General features: G+C 44.3%; 1 protein-coding gene across 3 annotated transcripts in view; it reads right to left on the bottom strand.

Annotated features, from left to right (window-relative positions):
- Positions 1-215: 215 nt before the first annotated feature.
- Positions 216-19,421, bottom strand: part of FOXK1 (forkhead box K1) — a 51,218-nt gene continuing 32,012 nt past the window's right edge. For 2 of the 3 annotated variants that reach the window (XM_088147998.1, XM_088147996.1), the window contains exons 3-9: positions 9,944-10,100; positions 8,726-8,872; positions 8,452-8,645; positions 7,132-7,298; positions 6,144-6,425; positions 5,112-5,336; positions 216-3,770 (exon numbers count right to left, since the gene is read on the bottom strand). In XM_088147998.1, coding sequence (XP_088004124.1) covers positions 3,553-3,770; positions 5,112-5,336; positions 6,144-6,425; positions 7,132-7,298; positions 8,452-8,645; positions 8,726-8,872; positions 9,944-10,100 — 1,390 coding nt within the window. In that variant the 3' untranslated portion in view covers positions 216-3,552. The remainder of the gene's footprint in view (positions 3,771-5,111; positions 5,337-6,143; positions 6,426-7,131; positions 7,299-8,451; positions 8,646-8,725; positions 8,873-9,943; positions 10,101-19,421) is intronic. The other variant, XM_088147997.1, reaches the window with a different exon arrangement.

Raw genomic sequence — 19,421 nt, 5'->3', positions numbered from 1 at the left:
AGCTCATTTATATGCAGAGATTCGTTTCCAAATATCTGCTTTAAAACGGTTTCCAAATAACAGATTTGTAGGAGTTGATCCTCAAGATCCAACAGTGCAAATAAAGCCAAAATGGCAGCAATGATTCACTCACACACACACACACACACACACACACACACACACACCTTGCCCCATGGCCAGCTTCAAACACCAAACTAAGAAAACGAATACCATTGGAATCAGATCCTTTAGTTACATAAAACAGCCGATCAATTCGTACTTTTTAAACAAAAGAACCAGCAACGTGCCCCCTCCCGAAGCATCTCAAAACCCAGCCGGATCAGGTTATTCAACAAACCATGACTAAAGGAAACTAGGGTTTACTCCAGGGTCTGTGCCCCGTGACAAGCCGCACAGGATCTCACGGGATCAGGAAAGAAACAGGGACCTGAGCACAAAAATCTGTTTCTGCAAAACGTCTCTCTGGTCTATTGATTGTTGGTGTTAAGACGAAACACCGGTCTGCAGCGACCTTGTGATGGCTGGGAACTGTCCTTAGTGCTTTTTGGGTGACTGAGGTCATAAAGTGTGCAGAGATGTGGGTTTTTTTTGGGGGGGGGGAGGGATGGTTTTGAAAGCAATTAGGTGTTTAGATAGATAGAGATGGATGGATGGATACCCTACATTTGACACTACAATTACTCATTTCCCATCTCAAAATAGCAGGGAACCACATCACCAATTTGCAAGAACCCTGATCAGAGATGGAGCTTTGGCGGGGCGGGGGATGGAGTCTCAGGTCCCCTCTCCCCCCTTATGGCTTGTGCTATAGCAGCAAATTGTGGCCGCCGCTCTCCCTTTTTCTCAGCTTCCTGCTACACCTTCCAGTTGGAAATAATTCGCTTGCTTTGGACTTCAATTCTCACCCTCCCTTCCCCAGCCAGGGGGCTCTGCAGGGAGGAGGGTCAGAAAAAGAAGTCAAGTGGGGGCCCCGCCCCTGCAATTGAAGCCCCGCCCCTTTTTACCAGCACTTGGGCCCCTGCGAACCCCGCTGCCGCCAGCTGGAACTAAATCAATGGTCCAGATAAATGGCTGAGGGTCAGCTTGCAAATTACGCCCATACTATCATCCTTAAATTGCGACGTAACTTGTTCCTGCGTCTCTGCGTGCTGTCCCTTACAGCCTGACCTAGAAAAATCAAGGCAATTTGTTTGCTTGCAAGGGCTTCTGAGTCAGCGAACGTGAACCCGGGTACGGTCCTGCCTGGCCTGACACACAGCCACCACCCTCGCAGAGATCAGCGGGAGGCACAGAAGCCACTGACCTTCTGGAGAACTGAAGTTATTACAGCGCGGGGACTCTCTGGGGGCAAAGAGCTTTAGGGTTATGATTATTTGCAAAGGGAAAAAAACGACAAACATATGGGAGGGTTTAAGTGCTTAAAAAAAGTGCTGAGAAGACATTCAGTTTAACCGAGAGTAATTAAATCTCTTTTTGCAATTCCTTTTTTTCCATGGCACTCGTCTGCGGTGAACCTTTAGCACCAAAGTGCTGCTAAAGAAAGAAGGAGGCTGAGTTTTTTGAACATTTGTTTGTTTTGATTTTGCCTTACAGGTAGTCCTCGACTTATGACCACAATTGGGACCATCACTAGGCGATGTGGTTAAGTGAGTTGCACCTAATTTTATGACGTTTTTGCTGCGGTTAAGTGAACCCGGCTTCCCCCACTGACTTTGCTTGTCAGAAGCCCCCTGGGAAGGTCACAAATGGCGACCACGTGACCCCGGGACACTGCAACTATTGTAAATACATGCTGGTTGCCAAATGCCTGAATTTTGATCATGTGACTGCAAGGACACAGTGATGGTCCTAAGTGCGAAGACCGGTCGTCACTTTTTTCAGTGCTGTTGTAAGTTCAAACGGTTGTTAAATGAATGGTTGTAAGTCGAGGACTACCTGTACTATGGCCCTCTGAACTCATGCTCTGCCTCACCCACAGAATTTATCATAATGGGATTCCGTTCCACTTTACCTTCAATTTTGGATCCGTCCTTATCTCAGGTTCCAAACTTGCCATTAGAGATATTCACTAGGGTTACTGGCTTGCAAAACCTTGCAAAAGAGGAAAATGGGTCGAGATTTCCTTCTCTCTTGCCCACCGTGCAGAAAAACTACATTCTGAAGTGATTAAAGTGACCTGACACTTAAAACTGCGATGATGATGATGATGTTGAGGGTTACTTATTTATTGCGTTTTTATTCTGCCCTTCCTCCAAGCTCAAGGTGGCATACATAGCTCTCCTCACCCCCTTTGTCCTCACAACAACCCTGTGAGGTAGGTTAGGCTAAAACAGACAGTGACTGGTCCAAGGTTACCTAGGGAGTTTCATGGCATTCGAACCTGGTCTCCCTAGACGCAAGTCCAACACTTGAACCGTAACAGCACAGAGGGGATCTTATGCTCCTTGGAACAGTGCCGCTGCCCTTGAAGGTTAAAAACGTTAAAACTCTTATGCCTTCTCTCTCAAAACCAATCCACAGGAATGACGCCAAGGAACCCAGCTGGTCACTTTACAAGCCTGCAGGTACAACAATTCTTAAAAAGTCCCCAAGTTTCGGACCTTCTTGTTCACAACGGGCTGTTTTAATTTAACAGACAATCGTTCCAAAGGATGGAAATAAACTCCTTTCACTCTCTCGCTCTTCAAATGGCAACTGTGGGCCAAGTGCTGTCTCGCTCAGCCATCCCAACGAGGTAGGCTGGGACTGCAATTCCCAGAATCCCCCTGTCTGTCCAGTAGGCTGAGAATTCTGGGGATTGGACTTCTAATGCATTTTGAAGCCATCAGATTGGGATAAACTAACTACACTGTGCTCTGGTACCACCGCTTTGGGTGGGGGTGTGAATCCGAATTGTCAGAACGTGAGTCAGACTGCATAGAGGCAACGGGAAGGAAAGATGAACAAGTGTCTGCCGTTTTAGGTGGCAGGGTATCGTATTGCCTTGTCCTAGAGGAACTTTTTGCAAATATTGTTCACGGGTTGGAGCTCCAAGATACAAAAGGATGCCCGTCTTTTCCTTTGAAAGTGAAAAAATAAACCTGTTTTCGAGGTCAGAAGCTCCCACCTGAAGAGTTCGAGTCTCTGTCCTGCATTTTTAGTATGCTCACGTATAAACTACCATGCGTAAAGGAAAAGAAGGGAGGGATGAAAATTAAGGGCGGGGAGAGAGATAATCCAGCAGTCATAACAATCAAAATTGTCTGTGTTTCTTCTGAAATCTAAAAAGAAAGAAGAAAGGTAGGGAGGACGTCTCCGAAGTAAAAAGCAGAAGAGAATCCTTGGGTCCGGACAGATGGAGATTTTGCCCAATTCATTTGGCACCTCGACATTCTTGACAAACGCTGGCCTGTCCTTGAAAGTGTTCAAAAGGAGATTAAAAAAGAAAAAAGAACAAAAAACAACTGAAATGATCAAGGTGTTAAAAGTTGCAGGGGGGAAAGATTTCTGCTAGGGAAAAAAAAAAGTTTCCCCCAGAAATTAGGGTGCCTTTCCAAGCATCCCGCTTCCTCATTCCCCAGCAGACTGTCCTGACGGGGCTGCAGATGTGATGACACCAGTTTGCAACGGAGCAACTGCTCTAGGTTCTTCGATTCGGGGCCGTTTGACATCGGGCTCACCCAAAAGCTCTTCGGTATCTTTCACCCCAGCTTCCCTCGTCTGGCTGATGACCACCGGAGTGGACGAACTTGCTTGAGCTGCAAGAACTTGCAATGGGTTGGTGAGGGCTGGAGCAGGAAAACCAAGAGAGACGGGTAAGTCCTTTTAAGGGGTAACAGAATCTACTTCGACAAACCCCCTTTTGAAATAGCCTTCTTCCAACCTGATGAACAAACAGGATTTGGAGCTTGAAGTTTCAAGCTATGAAATTCAGCTGGAGTTGAATGAGATTCTGTAGTGGGAAGGAGGAGTAACCTTGAAGAGGTTGAAGGAGGAAGAACCGCAACCAAGACAACGGTCAGATAAAAGAAACTTGAGTCTGAGGCAAAAATGTAATTTGAGAAAGCGTCTTAGACCTGACCCTCCCTTGTTCTCAAGAACATAAAGAAGGGAGGGAGAGGCATATTCAGACTTGCAAGGCTGATGTGGGCCCTTCGAGGTAGGTCAGACTAGAAAACCAAAGTTATGAATGCTAATACTACTTTTATAATGAGATTACAGTAACAGAATCTTGCAAGTCTGAATATGCTTTCCCCTCCCTCTATTATCATGAAAACTAGAGAGGGTCAAGTCTGAGATACTTTCTCAAATTACATTTCTGCCTCAGATAATGAATTTCTTTTATCTGACCATTGTCTTGGTTGTGGCTCTTCCTCCTGTTCCTCAAGGTTATTCCTTTTGTCCATTACAGATTCCTTATGATATATTGGGACTACAGGTCCCAGAATTCCTATGCCTTGTGAATTCTAGGAATTGGTTTTCTAGCACCTGGAAGATGCCAGGTTGGGAAAGACTGGGCTAAATCAGTGCCACGTGAAGAGGTATATGGGATTCCTGCCAAACAAATAAACTGTCAGGCAAAAGTAATGTGGTTCTTCCACCTCAAACCCTAATGCCCAAATGTGATCGCCTAAAAAATGAAGCTACTGGCTTGCTCAGCCGGCAAGCCCAGAGGGTCCAGGAGCACAAGAGAAGAAACTTTTCTCCAAGTTGCATTCAGGATAGCAAATGTTAAAATGAAAGCAACTCTTTCAACCCTGGACTTGTAAATACCAGGATATTAACAACAGGACTCAGTCTTGGCTGCATTATCTGTCATATCTTCCCTCTTGTATCTTGCTTTATCTGTGTTTATTGTTTTAGTTGGCTTTGTAGGAGGTTTTAATTCTGGGTTTTACGGTCCGCTGCCCAGAGTCGCTTCGTGTGGGATGGGGGGGGCGTATAAATTTGACAAATAAATAATAAATAAATGTTGTACGGCGATGACCCCCATTCACCCATACTTGTAATGCAATTTCCTTGGTTGCTGAGCTGCCCTGCATATTTTACAATGCATACCAGGCTCCCTGCGCAGACAGATTGTAAAGGCGGGCAAACTACGGGAGGGGGGAAGGAGAGACTATATATACCGTAAGTCCCACTGGATAAGCTGTTTGTGGGAATTGCATGCTTTCCGTTCTGGGTCACTGTGCGGACAGGTAACTGGTGCTGTCCGAGGGCCATGGGTGTGGCCGGCTGGAGGATGGTGACCGTCTGTCCTGGGACGCCCTGACCCATCTGGCTGGCCACTGTCTGGATGACCCGACTGGCAGTTGGTATTGCAGCAAACGCGATGGTGGGTTTCTCATCCAACCCTACAATAAGAGAAGAGACATTATCCACCCCAGCTGATCAACCTTGCGATGCCGTCTGCTTTCCCATCCAAAACCTACGGTGGATGTTTGCTACTGTCCTTACATGGACATACACATTTTTGCACCGAGACGTGGGAGAAACTTCCTTCACTCCATTTTTTCTACAGTTTTCTTATAATGTGCGGAGAGAGAAAGAGCGGGAGATGTGGGGAGAGTGTCACATGGACTAGCTGGAAATTAGAACTGGACATCACTTGTAGAGCAACCAGCAAGACTTTTGCTTCCTGCTTCACCCAAATAGAATTCCCACATCCCGCAAAACCAAAATGGGATTGGCTCTGCTGCAGCTTACCGTACTGGGTGAATCCAGCCCCTTCTGGATTGTAAAGTACGGTTAGTGGTGCAAACTCAGCCAAACGAAGTTTATTTAATCAAGCACTGCCAACCACACTATGGCTTTAGACCAGGGTTTCTGAACCTTGTCAACTTTCAGATGGGTAGACTTTAACTCTCAGAATTCTGGGAGTTGAAGTCCACCCATCTTAAAGTTGACAAGGTCGAGAAACACTGCTTTAGAGCAATGAGAAATCTGTGTCCAAGGTAAAACACACTTTAACACAATCGGCAAACTTAGTTGGAATCAATTTAGTAGGTGCCAGGCATGATGGCTGGAGTTCTTGGGCAAGGAAACAAAGCAATCTTATTTCTGAGCATCCAGTGAATTGAACAGCCTTAAACAGACCTGGAGAAATAGGCCCAGCCATGAGTTAAATGAGGATCTTTGCCATTCTGGGGACAATCTACTACCTCGAGGCTCACCAGCCAAGTCTAGGACGGCTCCTGCCGCTTCGTGGGCGCTACCAGCCGGCCCCTGGTTGGTCAGGATGTACCCATTGGCTGAGCTTGAAGAAGTCGTCACAACTCTGACCATTGTTACAGTGGGGGCTTGCTGGACCACGTGGACTGCGTGGCCTGAAGGCTGCTGAGAGGTGACGATGGAGGCGGGCAGGTAGGCTACTGGTTTGGCCACCAGCGCAGAAGGCCTGGGAGGAACAGCCATGATCACCGGCTGGGCACTTACGGGGGATCCTGAAAGAAAGAAAGAAAGAAAGAAAGAAAGAAAGAAAGAAAGAAAGAAAGAAAGAAAGAAAGAAAGAAAGAAAGAAAGAAAGAAAGAAAGAAAGAAAGAAAGAAAGAAAGAAAGAAAGAAAGAAAGAGAAAGAAAGAAAGAAAGAGAGAGAGAGAAAGAAAGAAAGAAAGAGAGAGAAAGAAAGAAAGAAAGAAAGAAAGAAAGAAAGAAAGAAAGAAAGAAAGAAAGAAAGAGGGAGGGAGGGAGGGAGGGAGGGAGGGAGAGACAGAGAGGAAGGAGGGAGGGAGGAAGGAAGGAGGGAGGGAGGGAAGAAAAAGGAAGGAAGGAGGAAAGAAAAGAGGGAGGGAGGGAGGGAAGGAGGGAGGGGAGGAAGGGAGGAAGAAGGAAGGAAGGAAAGAAAGGCTCATCATTAGGTAGAATAGGGGATTCAAATCCAGCATTCCTGTATAAAGCAAAACATATTTCAAGAAAAACACTCCACTAAAAACCAAGAACTGGTTTCTTCCAACTTGATGGTTCTCAACTTTGTCTTTTTGAAAACGCCTTGGCGCTTTGTTGCTCATGATACTGTTTTCGGGTATTTTTCATGGGACGTTACTAAAGCTTGTCAGCTGTTTGGAGCCCATCCCCAGGAGTCTAATGGGCTGGCAGAAACAGTGGGCAGAGCCCACCTGCACACCTGCTCCCCACAAGGAGCGTCCTTACCAGGAGCACTTTGTGAATATCGATACTCTGGAACAGAAGCAAGTTTGGAGCCAAAGTCATGGTCATGTGGAATCGGGGAGCCCTCTCTCGACACACACTCTGGAGTCTGTAGGCCACTAGTGTGAGGAGAAAGCAGGCCGGGATGAGTAGGCGATGCAGGGGCACTCCTGGAAGAGAACAGAGCAAGTGCAAATCAAAGTAGACGTTCTGGTCCGAATTTCAATGTGTATTTACTGTATTCATCCATATCTCTTTATTTTACTAAACTGGGTAGCTAGTTCTTAGCAACCCATCTTATAACTTACTGACCACACTTTCTCTACTAAACTGAGTAAAATGCGAGCAAACCATATGTTAAATAAAAATGAGGAACACTGCAATTGATAATGCACGTGCAATATCGGTTTAATCATGATTTAGGGATATACCTGCAACGGCTGCTAATCACAGTTATTGCTTGCCACTACCTCTTGAGGAGGGCTTGCAAGTCTTCAAAACCTAGTTAAAGAGGCAACTCCGGTAGATGCAAATGGAACAGTCTCTTGTGTCAAGGCAGACACAGCAAAGGAATTTGGAGGCAAAGCACACACATTCCAAAGCTGTTTTCCTAGAGGTGTGTGAAATATTCTGAATGCAAAACCTGTTGAGCTTAAAGAAGCTGTTCTGAGTGTTTTTGGCCCAGAACAACCCTCTCTCTCCCATTATTGGGTAGTTCTATCCCAAATTTGGCTACAGACAAAAAACTGGAAATAAGTTACTGCTTCCATTATTTGCTCTAAGTTTCTATTTTTAATAAATTGTTTAAATCATCCTCTTGGCCAATTTTTCTATAGTTAGGTAGTGGTAAGCATCACTCAGCATGGACAACCACCTTGTTATTTTGGTGGCCCCCATACGCTAAAACAGCAGAGCAAGAGCTTCTTTTTGAGTTTCTGTTGTTCATAATAGTAGAACACTTCAAAAGATTTTTGAGTAGGATTTCTTTGTTGTGAACTTAGATTTTTTTTAAAAAAATTCTATTTTGTGCTACTGCCTCTCCTGGTTTTCAAGCAATTGTGCAAGCATGAGCCTTAGGCCCTCAATGCCACCAATATCCTGTAAGTTCTTCCCTACCTTCCACTCCAGATTATTGATCTGTGCAACTACAGACTGCTTGAGAAATCTTGCCTTAATCTTATTTCACATAGGTCAGCTATGTGATCAAAAGTGGAACACAGCCCTCCCTGAAGTCTACACGCTGCCTCTGGAACAGGTACCCAGCATTCCCCTTGCCTTATAATGGAGCTCCCTATTCATTTTGGGCTGTTACATTGAACTTACCGGGAAGAGAGAGGTCCAAATGGGGTTCGGAAACAGGACACCCCCCTTTGTCTCCGTTTTCGGAACGCCTGCTCCACTAGCTTGCCTTCTGAAGGAGGGTCTATCCGCCAAAACGAGCCTTTTCCAGGCTCTTCTTGAGAACGGGGGACTTTAATAAAATATCGGTTCAAGGACAGATTGTGCCGAATGGAATTCTGTAAGAAGAAAATGGGTTATCCAAGATTTATGGCTGAAAAATGGAACGAACAAGAACAGTGCCATTAAAGACCCTTACCTGCCAGCCTTTATCTGCTGTTCTGTAATATGGATAATGCTTAGTAATGTGGGCATAGATTCCACTTAGTGTTAATTGCTTGTCCTGAGCTGACGAGATAGCTTGAACAATTAGCTGGGCATAGGAATACGGTGGTTTGGACTCGTCCTGCGGACCAGAAACACAAACACAAAGACGCAAGGGAGTTTTTAGCGGCTTCACAGTTCATTAATAATTTAGGCTGGAGCTTGTCTAACAAGATCTGAGGCAACTGAACAGATGCCTTTCAAGGTAAGAAAGGATTAAAAAAAACACAGCAGCAGCAGAAAACCCATTTCTCCAGGAAAACTGCCCACTTTTTCGATTTTTAAACCCCAGTTGTAATTCCTCTTAGCCTCAAGCACATCTCCAAACAGCCAAGGGTGGGAAAAAGCCCGTCGTCGTCATCACCACCACCGCTATTGCTACTGTGTCTTGCAAACACTTTTACTGGTTGCAATCATGCGGATGGACTTTCGGAGTTCCTGGAGGAGATACCTAGCTAACCCCCAGAGGACAATGCAATACCAGACCAAATAGATTATTGATCTGTGCAGCTACAGACTGCTTGAGAGTCTTGCTTTAAAATTATTTCTCATTAGTCTGTCAGAGTGAGGCCAGCTTTGGACATAATATGAAGCATTTCAGAACTCAAACCCAACAGGCCTAGAAACACGTTAGGAGGGTGCCAGGTTGGAGGAGAGTGTTTTAATGCCTTGCCAATGCCAGGGATGGAAGTTGAACCTTCTGAACCCAAAGCGATTTTGAAGTCAGGCTGGGGCAATTGAGGGTGGGTTGGAGAAAGGAAGGTGGGTCACATGGCTGCTTTTCCCCTATTCTGGCCACAGCCATGGGCCTGAACTCCTTACTCTTTTGGCCACCGTGAAGTACTGCTTCCTCAATGGAGGACAAAGAGGCATTTGGTGACAGCAGAACTGCTGTTGCTGGCCAAGGAGATGGCCAACTTGGCAGCAGAGGTCAAGGTGGGATAGCAGAGGAAGTGGTAGCTGTTCCTCTCTCCCTCCTTCGCACTTCTCCTGCACAGCTCCTACTGGGAAGCAAGAAGAAACCCAGATCCTGACCCCTCAAGGTCTCTCCAGGTCCCAAGGTGGCCACCTCCTTGCCTTGGCCATCTGTACCCCCCACCCCTGACCACTGACTCAGCCTTTGCAAAGTTGACGGGGAAGAGGGTGTTACAACCTTTGGGCTGTCCCCACCAGAGGCATCCGTCTGCTGTTCCAAAGTAGCTTTCGCTGCGTATTCGGCAGCCAGTTGGAGGTCAGAGGTAACGTTGTGGGTAAAGCGATATCCTGAGGAACCAGCACCACGAGGACTAGCCGGGCAGGAATTAGGAACACTGCAGGGAGGAAAGAGCAATATGTGAAGGCCGTCAACCCTGCTAGCCCTTTGCAAGGCATGGAAGACTTGATGACGGTGACCCAAAGTTGACCGGCTTCTCTTACATTCGATTGATTGGTTGATATGATTTATATAGCTGCCCATCTCACACAAGTGACTCTGGGTGGCTTACAAGATTAAAACAGACAAACCCACCCAACATAACCACCCTCCCATGCCCAAGGATAAACAGTTGACCTCACTCACCATCAATAGTAACAAAATCATCTACCCACCTGACCCAAATGCCTGGCGAAACAGACTTTGTTACTATTGATGGTGAGTGAGGTCAACTGCTTATCCTTGGTCACCCGGGGGTTATGTTGGGTGGGTTTGTCCATTTTAATCTTGTAAGCCACTTGTGTGAGATGGGCAGCTATATAAATCATATCAACCAATCTATTTATTTATTTTATTGATTTTGCATATTTAGATACCTGCCCATCTCACAAACACATGACTGTGGGTGGCGCACAACACAACAACAGTTATAAACTCCATAACAATCTAAAAACAATAAAAAATAAACAAACATATAAACAATCAATCAAATGTAAGAGAAGGAGGTTCATTTTGGGTCACCATCATCAGCAACAAGCACGCACACCTGGAAAAAAGGGGACAGGGACAATCCATTTCATCTTTTTAAGAATTTTACATAAAAGATTTTCAACCGACTTTTCTGCCGAAGAGCTCTCAAGATGGTTAACAAGCCTAGTCCAAAACAAGATTAAAACCACAACATACATTTAAAACCACAGATAAGGAACCTGTGGTTCTCCAGAAGTTTACTCAACTAAAATATTTCTAGTTAGGTATTCTGTTTTTATACTGAATTACTGCCCCATAATTTCCATCAAGGGGAACAGGCTGAAAGACAGATCAACCTGAAAGAGAAACTAAGACAGGATTAACCAGCAACATTTTAGAGCCCTGTAATGATTTGACCTCGTCCACTTCCTTCAAATCTAACACCAAAAGTCCATGAAGATCCTTATGCTTTTGTTTCCTTCCCATTTATGAGAGGCTGGATTTCTAAGAATTTCAGCCTGACACGAATACAGAGTGCAACTTCTGTTGGCCTAGCTCCAAAATGAGCCTGTTTTATCCATAACACCGAACAGTTTCCAGTTTGGAGGACAAACCTGGAGACACCACCGAACGGCAAACCTGGAAGGGAATGGTGCAGAAGGAAATGGAATATTCCACAAGTCTCTATAATGTTCAGTTCCTGGAACAATACATTTTGCATCTCCCTAATGCATACCAAGATTTGCTAGTTGCTTCTTGCTGTTTCTTAACAATTTCTGAAAACTGCATCTAAGTTATGTAAAAGTGATCTGCTACCCTCTGTTCCATCAACAAGGACGTGTTGTTTGGAGGGAACAGAAGACCACACTTTGCCTTTTACCAGTAGGCTGGAGGCCTTCTTTCCAAACAGTTGGCAGACTGACAAAAAACGACATGTGATTTCGCTCGGATTGATGTTTAACTCATTAACAATGGTAAATAGATGATCCTACCTTGCATACTGAATGTTTTGTCTTTTCATACTAAACATTACAACTCAGTGATCCTTTTTGAAAACACTCTGGGGACCGCATCTTTTCATTTTTTAAAATTATTTTTAACAGTGGAATACAAACAACTACAACATCAACAGGAAAAAAAAACCGGTAACGGCTATACAGTGAGAAAAAATCTACATATATTGGTGGTGATTAAAATAAATATGAAAAAGCATCAGCACGTGTTTCAAATGTATATATTCCAAAGCAAATATTAAAGCTAAAACACATTCAGAACACCATTTCTCAAAGTCTTTAAAACAATCATTATAAATCAACTGATTTAAGTAGTTAACCCTTGTTAGACTCAAATGTTCAAGAGTATATCTTCCCTTCAATCTTCAAGTTTGGTTTATTCCACAATGTCAATTTCTCATGTGATTCTGGATGAAAATTTAACTACTCACCTATTTAAAACCAAATATGTCTAACAGCTACCAAGGCTGGACTGGGGGCCACCCTGGGATTTTTTTTGGGGGGGGCATGAGTAGTTTTGCTTATTTGCGTCCCAAACTATGGCTTACTTAATTCCAGTTTACTGAACAAACCACAATGATTTGTGTTCACACAACGGCTTTGGTCAATGCAAGTGCTCAATTATTCTTGCTCACGGTTGGCCGATAATACATTCAGATCTATGGATTTTCAAAATATAACTCTCACTGTTGCATAATTAACCTTACAAATGTGTAGCTGAGTTTAGATCTGTTGATGATTAAATTATCTTTATGGTTCCCATGAAGTTAATGATTCAGCAAAGGCTGGGGCGTAACATGACAATGTTTAACCAGTTAAACTGAGCAGATCTTTTCAGATAGGTCAAAAACAGCTTGTTCGTTCACTACAGAGCTCCAACTGACTAGGTTCACGCCTTACGTTATCCCACAACCTGATTGAAACCACAGTTAGAGTAACCAAAGCTTAGAAGACGCAAGTCTACTCAGCCCACACTTAGGAGAAACAGCCAATGTTGTCAAATTACAGCCTTTGCATTTGTTGCATTTCAATTGCTTTCTTGGTGAAAAAGAGTATTAACAAGGATAAGTGCCACAAGAGGGCACTCACAGCACAAACTGTAAATCTAGAACACACACACACACACCAAAGAACAAAACAGAAAATAAGTAATGGCTGCTTAAACGCCTGTCTCTCTCAGAACAATGTGAGAAGGTCTCTGGTAGGAGGATTAAAAAACAAGACAGGCCAATGACAATGTTCAAGTTAGATCTGAGGAGGGCCAGCTTTCAAGAGGGCCAGACTGCAACGGGATGACTTTGCGTGCAGGGTCACGTATCCAGGGGCGTCTACATGGAATGGTCAAAAAAAGTCAAGATGGTGTCGAGACGATGGCCATAATAGCGTCTGCCGTCTTGACTTTTTTGATTAACCCCTCCCGGCAGACACCCTTTCACGTAAGCTGTGTTTTAGCGATCTTCAGCCTCCATGTGGCAAAAACATTATAGCTAAAGCAACATGCAAAGTATGCTGAACAGAATGTTGTTATGGGTGAGGAGTTGTGAACCTCATCCTCTAAGATCCCCCAAAAGCTAACCACAGGCAGAAAAGCATCATACTGGCATCAAGGAAATCACTGAAGTGTATCCAATGGAGATACAATGCCACACGGACCAGAAACCTTTTCCATGTGGGAAATAAATGACAAGTGATAGGGGGAACCCAAAACCGAAAGATACATTCTTCATGGAAGTCAGATGAACACCTTTCTTCTCTTTCAGAGACAGGTAGCTTCAGTTAGAACAATTGGCCCCTCTCTAAAACTGGTTTCGACTTTTTGATTCTCCAATGTTTGCAATAAGAGCTTCAGAAAGAACTGAATGTTGCTGGAGTCACAGCAGAGAGAGATGTGGCCTGTCAGGTGTGAGCTGGCCAGAGGAAGAGCTTCATCTGTCCCGGCTTCCTTCGCTTCTACAACATTTGGCTGAAGAACAGACACTTGTGCTCTTGCTCAAGACACCAATGCAACTTAGCTACTGGAAAAAACAGGAGTGTGATCACATCAACCTAAGGATCACACGATGAAATTGAGTAGCACAATGGCTCTACCGTTCTCTTCCTCAGCTAGGTGCCCTCCAGTTCTGTTGGATATCAACTCCCACAATCTCCTTTGGCCAAGGTACCTAGGAATTCTGGGAGCTGAAGTCTTGGGAACCGTGCACGGCATCTAAAACAGAAGTAGCTAGGTCTCAAGAAGACAAATTGGATCAGGTTCATTCTCCGATGAAAAATGAGGTACATGGAACAGACGAAGCTTTGCAAAATTGACCCGAGCAGAGTGAAAAACCCCAGGAAAGAACTGGGCCAAGATAGGGAAAAGGTCTTCTCAAGGCTGCAACGTTTTCCACCAGCAGTTCTCATCATTCCTAAAAAAAAAGGGAGGGGGGTCCGCCTAAAATAAGTCGGCGAACCCTCCCCCAAGGAGAGGCCCTGAATTTTTGGTAGGCATGCAGCCAACTTTTTTTGAAAGGGACAGGTTGTGAAAGGAACAGGCTGAGTCGCTGTGGAGCACACCTTTCATCAAAGCTTCAAAAATCTTGCCCCAGAACCTCAAAATGTGCAGATGTAGACAGCCACACCCAGACAGGGTTTTCCCAGATCGTTCCCTGGAGAGAGTTAACTGCTGCCTTCAAATACCGCAGCCGAGCCAGTGATCTGTGGGGAATGGTGTCTCTGACCCAGCGTGGCTGCATTCCATTCACCACAACACCCACCCTGCATTCGGGGAGGAGAACGGCAGCAATTTGCTAGCAAGATGAAAGGCGCCGGAGCTGATCCCGATATCAGACCTTTCTTCATGGGCAAACACAGCGTTCTGCAAACTCGGCAACTTCAAGAGGGGTGACTTCAACTCCCAGAATTCCCCAGCCAGCATGCTGGCTGGGGAATTCTGGGAGTTGAAGTCACCCCTCTTAAAGTTGCCGAGTACGCAGAACGCTGGCTAACGCACCCTCCTACTTGGGGTTTCCAGCTGTTTTCTCTCCAGTGTTGCTGCAATTCTTGGGGTGAAATGCTAGCTTTGGAGCAGGGGACGCTGAGGGGGGATGCTCCCCCACCTGGTTCAGGCGCCATGCTCAGGTTAAAACCCACAGCTGACCAAGTTCAGAAGGATCACCCAACCCAGCGGCTATCTCAACTTAATTCACGTTGCAAGCTTACCCGGATTACCCCTTCAATGCCACTGGGGCTGAACGCTTTCTATGGTTTGACAGCATGGATCCAGGTGGCTCCATTTTGATGAGATCCGGAGGTTTTCAGACCAACTTTTCCATCCTCACCAATTTAAATATGTGGAAAGATGTCAAAAGACTCGTGAAGCCTTAATGATGCTTCCGGCAGATCAGATTTATATCTAGTAACAACAACAGTACAACCAGCGAGGCCTCTGGATGATCAGCTTTGAAATGGAGATCAATGGGCAGATAAATCATGTAATATTGTTAGGTACCCCGAGCAAATTATCTTTTTCTCAATCAATCTCCCATTATCCCCATGTTAGAGGTACAAAAGTGAGGAAGAACCCTACTGCAGTCACAATATAAATTGCCAGAGTTAGCCACCGGGAGGTCTACCCCGTTGATGGATTTGAGGAATGTGATTCCCCATCACGTTGCAAAGACGGCCTCAAGCAAGGCCACAGAAAGCCCCAAGCAAGCGTGCAGATCCGAGTGCGAAATGCAACCCTGGAATGGTGGAGGACCTCAATAGACTTTGCCAATATGAAGCATTTTAAGCCATACCAAGGCTCAGTTTCTTCCATAACAGAAGGCTGTTTCCAATTAGGGCAGCACTGGATGTAGCTCCACATTATGAGAAACAGAAGGGATCCACACGAATTGCATAACCCACGGGGGTGGGCAGAAACAACTAGGCACATCTCTGAAGACAAAGCCATGCGCCTCTATCAAAGGCACAGATTGAACCACCAAATACCAGAGAAGGAATTCCATATCCGCCTCGCCTGTCCTATCTCAGGTTGAACCTGAACATATTTAAATCTCCTTTTTGTCTTTCCCTCCTTGGAAGGCCCGTTTCTATTTACAATGGGCTCCTGTAACCATTCTGGTGGTTTCCCAGGAGAAAATTCCCAAAATTCAGCAGAGGTGCTATTGTAACTCTGGAGGAGCCTCTTTCGGGATTCCTGGCTACAATCTCTCTCCTACTTTCTGCCCTCCAAAGTTTGCAGGTGATGTTCTGGTTAAAACATTCCTGGGAGCAGGAAACCCAACTTTACATTCACTGATCAGGGTTTATTAAACCACAATGTGACCACCTAGTGATCTACGTTCCCACTCGCTAACATTTTGCTCCTCTTTCTAGGCAAACTAGGTGATGTTTTCGATTTTGAACCTGCCCTTGTGGTTTACAGCTTCCCAAGACCCCAGAATTTTAAAGTTAGTTTGTGATCCTGGTTTATTTACATGCATAAATCATACTGCTGGTCTGGATAGTATGCTAGCCTATTCTCGCTTGATTTTGTTTACTGTTACAATAGAAGCAATTGGTTGGTTGGTTATGCAGGCAGCCCAGATCCATTCTGGTTTAATAACCAGGTTTACAAGTCCAGGTAGACCAAAATGGCAGCTGCTGTGTTAAAAAGCTGTATTTGGGAGGCACTTATGATGAAACAAGGTATGTCAAGTACCAAAAAAAGAATGTATAAAACAGAACAGAAATATAGATAACAAAGAAAGGTGTTTTACATTACTGAAATGCCACCACTGCTGGTTGGGGGAAAGTCTTTGTCTATTTTGTACCTTCAGCATCAAAAGATACCCGTAAAACATTCACAGTGCATGGTTGTCCACGTGCATCTATGTGTGAGATAAGAAACAGGTATGTGCCTTGAACCTACCTTTATTTTTTTTAAGGGAGGGGGAGTTCAAACCTAAAAGCTGGTAATAAACAAATGGTGTTTTTGCTTTCTAAAAACACAAAGCCATTTAAGGAAATCTCCAATCGTTCAAGACTGCCGGGAATCCGCCAGCGAGAAGTAATATCCAGCTTCCGATCTGCATACAATGGTTGAACAGCGAGTGGGCGACCCCCAACGCACCTCACCCCACCCTCCGGTTGTGTAGAGGGATTTAAAAACGGCCATTACAGGAAGTATTAATACAAGGATATTCCTTCAGATTTACTTTTCTGCTCTGCATCCAAGAGAAATGCCTCGCCCCAGAATTCTGGTAGGACATCTTTTTTGAATTTCGCAGCAAGCACCGTCACTCTCAGCCTAACCACACACAGTCACTTTCTAAGTAAGAGGTAAATTACCTTCAAGAAAGACAGAAAAGGGTTGGGAAAACCCTTGCTCATCTCCTACTACCTGGCCAGGGATTAAGTAGCGTTATCCTTTCTCTGAAGCACCTGTAGATTTGCCTTACAAGAACTTCTTGGTATGAAAAGCAACCTCGTTTGTGGTCCACCATATGAGTTACCTCACAGCCTGCCAGATGGGTCTTTCTGCAAGACTTAACTTGCAGAAGTTAAGGTTGCCAAGTTTCTAGCAATAGCTATGGCTTGCAGAAACCTTTTCTCCCTATTCATTGTTTCAGGTTTTGTTTTTCTGTATTTCCAATTTTGTACCTGTATTTGATCGGTCAGGGGCTAAAGACAGAGAGCACTTTTGTAGACGCTGAATGGAAACAACAGGGCCACCACGGCTGTATTAAGGATTCCTCAAAAGGTGGTGGGAGGCAGTTGTCCTAGGCAAGCCCACCTAAGCCAGGATGTGAGAACGCCACGAAACCTTGTCAGTTCAAGTGGGATGACTGTGTCCATCCAGACTTTGTGGCAGTTACAGAAATGATTTACCAATGCTGGGTTGAAGGATGGTTGTTAATGTCCTGGTCTATCCAACAGTCCTAGATTCCTGGAGTGGCCTCCCCTCCAAGTATTAACTGGACTGGACCCCATTTCACTTCAGAGATCAAGTTTGCCTAAGGCTTGTCATCTGCTTCTGGCCTTTATTCATTGCATTAAAAAGTCTGAATTTCAATCATCTATCTAGAGATGTGAAGACGTCAAGGAAAAAGAAGAAATAAAACAAAACACAATGAGAAACCTTGATTTCTGGGGACCCCTCCCTAAGCCTTCTTTTCCTTACCAAAATTGGAAAAGCTACATGACCTCCCACCCGATAGGAGAACTGCATATTTGGGAAGCTTTTAAAATGTGGCTTTTTGAACATGCATTTGGGGGCTGAGATAACCGATACCTGAGTTCATGATGAATATTGATCTGTTGGGTGAGATACGGGGCCATGTTTTCACGATCATCCTGTTATAAGCGTTGATTGGATCGGCAGCTTGGTAGATCTTTTTGAGAGAGTGATCCTTTCTGATTTTTTAAAAAAACAATTGCATTGGTTTGTATGGTCTACTGTTGCTTGTAAGCTGTTTAGAGTCCAATGATCGAAGCCACATAAAAACACTTGTAATACATGTTTTAGAAAGTGATTTCTAATTGGGGTGTTTTAGTTTCAGCATCAGAGGATCACAGTTCCTCTAACAAGAGGAGGAACATCTGAATGAGTAATTTGTCTCAGTCCAAGCAAACCTTTTCAGAATGAGACACCTCTCAAGACGTTAAGAATGAACTCTCAGAAGCAGAAACAAAGACTGAACAAGCAATGCCTAACCGCCAAATCTCCATGCCATAAATCTTATTTTTTCCTGTCTACTTCAGCTCTTTTTCTAAAAATGTGAACAGCCGAAGGCCAGAAGATATAACTCTATTTTATGACCATATGGATGGCTGGTTTCTTCTGTCTGGTTAAACTACACTTTTACATTTAATAAATATACCAAACATGATAATTTTATGAGTACGCTAAGGCTTACATAATGCATTTTATGTTCGTCAAGTAGCAAAATGAACACAGATTAGTGAAGGGTGCTACAAAAATCACTCTTATACTGATTTCCAGTTTTTCCCACAATTTTTCCTGGGATTTTTTCCCAGTTTTTCCTGGGATTTTTCCAAGAAAACTCCCAAATTTTTGATGTTTGCGCAGTTATATAAGAATGAAGAAAAGTCACAAATCTGGAAACTGTTCACCCACAACGTTCACCAGAGCAGCCTAATTAGGATTGTAAGTTCTCTACAGCCAATTAAAAACTTCCTGAAAGAGAGAGGAAATTACAAAGTTTTTGGGGGCCACCACTAAGAAGTCTTGCTGAATTGCCATACTGCTGCAAGTCAAAATGTGGGGACACCAGATGAAGCTCGCAAGACAATCTTTAAAAACATAGCCAAGTTTATATACAAGTAGATGGCCCTTCAATTTCTTACATCCAAACTGAGTTTATGCCTACAGCGGGAACGTCATTTTTAGACATTTTCGCTTTAAAAAAAAGCTCCCTGCAAGCAAAACCTGCATAACTTCAATTTGTTTCTAACTCGACTGGCTTCCTTTTGGCATGGCAATTTTCACCCGTTTTTGCAAGCAAAATGGGCCAAGATCTATCTCAATCTGTTTCTAAGGGAACTGTTTTTCTCCTTGCGTTATTTTTTTTTCAAAACAAGACAGTGGTTAAAAAATATGTCTCCCATTCCCACCTGCAGTTTTAAATGGTTGCAACCCATCCTACCCTTTCATTCTCCCTTCGGTTTGCTCGCAAGGTAAACCAGCTCCTGGACAAAACAGGAAGGAAAAGGTGGATACACCAACTTGCATTTTGAGTTTTTTAATCTCA

This window comes from Python bivittatus, unplaced genomic scaffold, assembly GCF_059951505.1.
Source record: "Python bivittatus isolate LINGU-HERP-01145 unplaced genomic scaffold, Pbiv_v1 ctg000560_np1212, whole genome shotgun sequence".
Lineage (NCBI taxonomy): Eukaryota > Metazoa > Chordata > Lepidosauria > Squamata > Pythonidae > Python > Python bivittatus.
Note: the sequence above shows the minus strand (reverse complement) of the source record. Positions and strands in the feature narration are given on the sequence as shown.